Consider the following 6,425-nt stretch of genomic DNA (forward strand, 5'->3'; position numbering starts at 1 on the left):
GAGGACCCCAGCAACCCACCAACTCTATGACCCTGGAGGACCCCAACAACCCACTAACTCTATGACCTTGGAGGACCCCAGCAACCCACCAACTCTATGACCCTGGAGGACCCCAGCAACCCACCAACTCTATGACCCTGGAGGGACCTTGGAGGACCCTCCCTTCCCACCACCCACCAACTCTATGACCCTGGAGGACCCCAACAACCCACCAACTCTATGACCTTGGAGGACCCCAGCAACCCACCAACTCTATGACCCTGGAGGACACCCCCCCCCCCTTCCCACCACCCCCCAACTCTATGACCCTGGAGGACCCCCCTTCCTACCACCCACCAACTCTATGACCTTGGAGGACCCCAGCAACCCACCAACTCTATGACCTTGGGAGGACCCCCCCAACTCTATGCCCCTGGAGGACCTAGGACTCCATTCTGCCTCCTGATTGGTAGAGCTTGCGAATCCGGGAGCTTTGCACCGCCTCCAAAGAACCAATGGGACGAAAGCTTTCGGTCCCCACCCCTTTGGAAAGCCTGGCGGCGGATTGGCCCAGCTGAGCTGTCAATCTCGCCTTCAGCTCCTTATTCTCCAATGGGGGAAGAGAAGAGATGAGAAGCAAAGCATCCCATGTCCCCCCATAGGCCCCCATGTCCCCCCTATGTCCCCCCATGACCCCCCCATGGCATCACATGACCCCATAGGCCCCCATCTGCCCCCATGTCCCCCCATAGGCCCCCATGTCCCCCCATGTCCCCCCATGTCCCCATAGGCTCCCATATCCCCCTATGTCCCCCCCACATCCCCCCTATGTCCCCCCATGTGTCCCCATTGGCTTCCATGTCCCCCCATGTCCCCCCATAGGCTCCCATATCCCCCCTATGTCCCCCCATCTCCCCCCATGTCCCCCCATCTCCCCCCATGTCCCCCCATGTCCCCCCCATGTCCCCATAGGCCCCCCATGGCCCCTCCTGTTCCCCCCCCAAGTCCCCCCATGACCCCATAGGCCCCCACTTCCCCCTATAGGCTCCCATGTCCCCCCATGTCCCCATAGGGTCCCATGTCCCCATATGTCCCCCTATGTCCCCCCATGTCCCCCCACGTCCCCATAGGCCCCCATGTCCCCCCATAGGCCCCCATGTCCCCCCCATAGGCCCCCATGTCCCCCTATGTCCCCCCATGTCCCCCCATAGGCTCCCATGTCCCCCCATGTACCCCCATGTCCCCCCGTAGGCTCCCATGTCCCCCCCATCTCCCCCCATGTCCCCCCATGTCCCCCCATGACCCCCCATAGGCCCCCATGTCCCCCCATAGGCCCCCATCTCCCCCCATGTCCCCCTATGTCCCCCCATAGGCTCCCATGTCCCCCCATGACCCCATAGGCCCCCATGTCCCCCCATAGGCTCCCATATCCCCCCCATGTCCCCCCCATGACCCCCCATAGGCTCCCATGTCCCCCCATGTCCCCCCATGTCCCCCCTTAGACCCCCTATGTCCCCCCATGTCCCCCCCATTTCCCCCCCATATCCCCCCATGTCCCCCCAATGTCCCCCCATCTCCTCCCATGTCCCCATAGGCCCCCATGTCCCTCTATGTCCCCCTATGTCCCCCCATCTCCCCCCATGGTCCCCCATGTCCCCCCATCTCCCCCCATCTCCCCCCATGTCCCCCCCATAGGCTCCCATTCATCCCATCTCCCCCCATCTCCCCCCATCTCCCCCTATGTCCCCCTATGTCCCCATAAGCCCCCATATCCCCCCCATCTCCCCCCATCTCCCCCCATAGGCCCCCATAGGCCCCCCTGTCCCCCCCCCATCCCCCCCCATGCCCCTCCATCCCATAATACCTCCTCCTCCAACCCCCTCAGCCTCTCCTCCATCTCCTCCACCCTCTGCTCCTTCATCCTCGCTTCCTTCCTCAGCTCCTCCGCCTCCAGGACACCAAAAACGCATCATTAATTAACCCATAAGGCCCAGCTCGTTAACGAACCCCCCCCCAGGCCGCTAATTAAGCCCTAATTAACCCCCAAAGCCGCTCACTTGACGAATGACCCCACGCAAGGCGCCATGTTGCCTCTGCATCACAGCCTGCAGGTGGGCCAGCTGATCGTCCAAGGTCCTGATCTCCTCCCTAATTAGCATCTAATTAGCATTCATTAAGTCGCCGCCCATCCTAATGAGCTTCATTAAACTCATTAAGGCCGCCTTCGTTACCGCAAAGGGCCGCAGGTCGGGGAGTGAAGCTGGCGGAGCTGCAGCTCCAGGTTGAGTTTCTTGGCGCTCAGCGTTCGCTGCTCCTATAGGGGGGGGAAAAGGGGGAGGTGACCCCAAAATGGAGCCCAAAATGGAGCCCAAAATGGCCGCCAGACCCCAAAATGGCCGCCAGACCCCATAGGACCCCATAGACCCCAAAATGGACCCCAAAGACCCCAAAATGACCCCATAGGACCCCAAAATGGGGCCCAGATCCCATAGGAACCCAACAACCCCAAAGACGCCAAACCTGACCCTATAAGACCCCAAAGTGACCCCATAGGACCCCAAAATGGCCGCCAGACCCCAAAATGGCCGCCAGACCCCAAAGACCCCAAAGACCCCAAACCCGACCCTATAAGACCCCAAAGAGACCCCATAGGACCCCATAGACCCCAAAGACCCCAAAATGACCCCATAGGACCCCATAGACCCCAAAGTGACCCCATAGGACCCCAAAGACCCCAAAGACCCCAAACCCGACCCCATAAGACCCCAAAGAGACCCCATAGGACCCCATAGACCCCAAAGACCCCAAAATGACCCCATAGGACCCCATAGACCCCAAAATGACCCCATAGGACCCCCAAACCAAACCCTATAAGACCCCAAAATGGCCGCCAGACCCCAAAGGCCCCAAAATGACCCCAAAGACCCCAAAGCCGACCCAATAAGACCCCAAAATGACCCCATAGGACCCAAAAATGGCCGCCAGACCCCAAAGGCTCTCCTCCAGCGTCTTCCCTGCTACTCTATGGTCTTGGAGGACCAACTTCAGCCGATGCCAATTGAACCCAAGACCCCAAACCCAAATCGTCCAAGACCCCAAAATGACCCCATAGGACCCCAAAGACCCCAAAGCCGACCCTATAAGATCCCAAAGTGACCCAATAAGACCCCAAAATGGCCGCCAGACCCCAAAATGGCCCCAAAATGACCCCATAGGACCCCAAAGACCCCAAAGACCCCAAAGTGACCCCCATAGGACCCCAAAATGGGGCCCAGATCCCATAGGAACCCAATGACCCCAAAGACCCCAAACCCAAACCCTATAAGACCCCAAAGTGACCCCATAGGACCCCCAAAATGGCCGCCAGACCCCAAAGACCCCAAAATGACCCCATAGGACCCCAAAATGACCCCACAGGACCCCATAAGACCTCATAGGACCCCATAAGACCCCATAGGACCCCAAAATGGCCGCCTGACCCCAAAGGCCCCAAAATGACCCCATAGGACCCCAAAGACCCCAAAGCCGACCCTATAAGACCCCAAAATGGCCGCCAGACCCCAAAGTGACCCCATAGGACCCCAAGATGGCCGCCAAACCCCACAAACCCCACAAAAACCCCCATAACCCCCCGTTTCCCCCCCACCTCCTCCATCCTTCGCAGCCTCTCTTCCACTTCCGCCATGCGCCGCCTTTGTTTCCTCTTCCTCCGCCATCTTCTTCCGCCACTCCTTCCTCAACTCTATGATCCTGCCTGCCTGCGGGGCCGCCATGAGTCCTCCAAGCCCATATAACCCAAACGGCGGCCCTATAAACCCCCCCAAAAACCCCATAAAAACCCCAAACCTCCATTCGCTGCTTCTCCTCATGGTGGGATTTCTTCAGTTCTTCCTGTTTCTTCTTATAGGTCTCCGAAAATCGTTGGGATGCTGATTTTAAAGCTTGGATTCCGGCTTCTCGCGTCGCTTCCAACTGTAGGGGTGGGAAAAAGACCCTAAAAGCTTCCCCTATAGGATTTATAGGGTTTTCCCAGTGTTGGAAAAGCCCGTACAGGCCTCGATCCACTGCAACTCTATGGTTTTGGAGGACTGATTTAAGCCAATCTCCTCATAACTCTGTGATCTTGGAGGACTGACTTAAGCCAATGCTCTCCGACTCTATGATCCTGGAGGACCAACCCAATGCCCTTCAATTCTTAGATCCTGGAAGACCCTCCTACCCCAAACCCCTTCAACTCCATGATCCTGGAGGACCAACCCAATGCCCTTTGACTCTATGATCCTGGAGGACTAACTTAAACCAACCTCCCCACAACTCTGTGATCCTGGAGGACCAATTTAAACCCAATGCCCTTCGACTTTATGATCTTGGAGGACCAATTTAACCCAATGCCCTTTGACTCTATGATCCTGGAGGACCGACTTAACCCAATGCCCTTTGACTCTATGATCTTGGAGGACCAATTTAACCCAATGCCCTTCAACTCTTATGGTCCGGGAGGACCCTCCTACCCCAAACCCCTTCAACTCTATGATCCTGGAGGACCAATCCAGTGCCCTCCGACTCTATGATCTTGGAGGACCATCCTACAGCATCTTCCCTGCAAGCCTATGATCCTGGAGGACCATCTTAACCCAATGCCCTCCAACTCCATGATCTTGGAGGACCCTCCTACCCCCATCTTCCCCACTTCTCTATGATCCCAGCGCTCAAAAACCCCAAATCTGCCCCCCCCCCCCCCCCCCCCCCAAAAACAAATTAAGGCCCAACCTGAAGGCGGAGGATTCTGTTCTGGTGGTTGAGGTCCAGGAGTTGCTGATCGATGGGGTCCATCGTTCTGGTGGCTAATTAATTGGCGTTAATTAGGATTGAGGAGGTTGGGAGAGGTGGGGGAGGTCGGAGAGGGAAAGGGGGAGAAGGAAGGTCCTCCCAGGTCATAGAGATGGAGGGGAGTGGGGTAGAAAGGTCCTCCAAGATCATGGAGATGGAGGGTGGGGGGTTGGAGGGTCCTCCAAGATCATAGAGATGGAGGGAGAGTGGGGTAGGAGGGTCCTCCAAGATCACAGAGTTGAGAGGTGGAGGTTGGAGGGTCCTCCGAGGTCATAGAGATGAAGGGGAGTTGGGTAGGAAGGCCCTCCAAGATCATAGAGTTGAGGGGTGGTGTCGTAGAAAGGTCCTCCAAGGTCATGGAGATGGAGGGTGGGGAGTTGGAGGGTCCTCCAAGATCATAGAGGTCAAGGGTGAGTGGGGTAGGAAGGCCCTCCAAGATCATAGAGTTGAGGGGTGGAGGTTAGAGGGTCCTTTGAGATCATAGAGAGGGAGGGGAGAGGTGTAGGAGGGTCCTCCAAGATTATAGAGTTGTGGGGTGGAGGTTGGAGGGTCCTCTGAGATCATAGAGATGGAGGGGAGTGGGGTAGGAAGGCCCTCCAAGATCATAGAGTTGAGGGGTGGAGACTGGAGGGTCCTCCGAGATCATAGAGTTGAGGGGTGAAGGTTGGAGGGTCCTCCAAGATCATAGAGATGGAGCGTGGGGGTTGGAGGGGTCCTCCAGGGTCATAGAGCCGTAGGCTAGAAAGTCACCTGCCCAAAGGAAGTCCCCCTCTCCCGGACTGTAGCAGCGGATCCTGACGGAGCGTGAGCAGCTTTTCCTCCCCACCTTCTAATTAAAAACGATTAATTAGAAGCCGGTAATTTGCCTTTCTCTTCCTTCTTCCTTTTCTCCCCCTCCCCAAGGGCGAAGTCCCAGCAGTTGGACGGCAGCGCCCAGTTCCAAAGTCCTCTCCCTCCCCTGCAAACTCTATGATCTTGGAGGACCCTCCTACCCCACCCTCCCTGTGACTCTATGGCCTTGGAGGACCGTCCTACCCCGATCCCTGCAACTCTGTGACCTTGGAGGACCTACCTAGCCCACCCAACAGCTCTATGACCTTGGAGGACCCTCCTAGCCAACCACCTGACAGCTCTATGGCCTTGGAGGACTCTCCTACACCACCCAACAGCTCTATGATCCTGGAGGACCATCCTACCCCAATGCCCTCCAACTCTATGATCTTGGAGGACCCTCTTACCCCAATTCCTCAACTCTATGACTTTGGAGGACCCTCCAACCCCCACCCTCCATCTCTATGATCTCCGAGGACCCTCCTACCCAAGCACTCCACAACTCTATGATCCTGGAGGACCAGCCCCAATCCAACCATCCCCCAACTCTATGACCCTGGAGGACCCTCCTACCCCACAACTCTATGATCCTGGAGGACCCCCTACCCCACAACTCTATGATCCTGGAGGACCAGCCCTAATCCAACCATCCCCCAACTCTATGACCCTGGAGGACCCTCCTACCCCCCAACTCTATGATCCTCCTGGGGGACCCCCCTACCCCACAACTCTGTGATGCTGGAGGACCCCACTCCCCTTCATCTCTATGATCCTCCTGGAGGACC

At 57.5% G+C, this 6,425-nt stretch overlaps 1 protein-coding gene across 3 annotated transcripts; it reads right to left on the bottom strand.

Annotated features, from left to right (window-relative positions):
• Positions 1-313: 313 nt before the first annotated feature.
• CCDC68 (coiled-coil domain containing 68) lies at positions 314-6,401 on the bottom strand. Of its 3 annotated transcripts, XM_048931813.1 has the most exons (8): positions 5,560-6,401; positions 4,750-4,823; positions 3,826-3,951; positions 3,626-3,737; positions 2,211-2,293; positions 2,037-2,127; positions 1,844-1,927; positions 335-586 (listed from the first exon to the last, which is right to left on the bottom strand). In XM_048931813.1, exons 2-8 carry the CDS (start codon positions 4,810-4,812, stop codon positions 582-584), a joined length of 564 nt encoding a protein of 187 aa, XP_048787770.1. In that variant the 5' UTR covers positions 4,813-4,823; positions 5,560-6,401; the 3' UTR covers positions 335-581. The 3 variants fall into 3 exon arrangements, with proteins under 3 accessions (XP_048787773.1, XP_048787770.1, XP_048787771.1); XM_048931816.1 differs by lacking the exon at positions 5,560-6,401 and having other exon boundaries at positions 314-586; positions 4,750-4,995; XM_048931814.1 differs by lacking the exons at positions 1,844-1,927; positions 5,560-6,401 and having other exon boundaries at positions 4,750-4,995.
• Between the last annotated feature and the right edge of the window lie 24 nt (positions 6,402-6,425).

The sequence above is a fragment of the Lagopus muta genome, chromosome Z, assembly GCF_023343835.1.
Source record: "Lagopus muta isolate bLagMut1 chromosome Z, bLagMut1 primary, whole genome shotgun sequence".
Lineage (NCBI taxonomy): Eukaryota > Metazoa > Chordata > Aves > Galliformes > Phasianidae > Lagopus > Lagopus muta.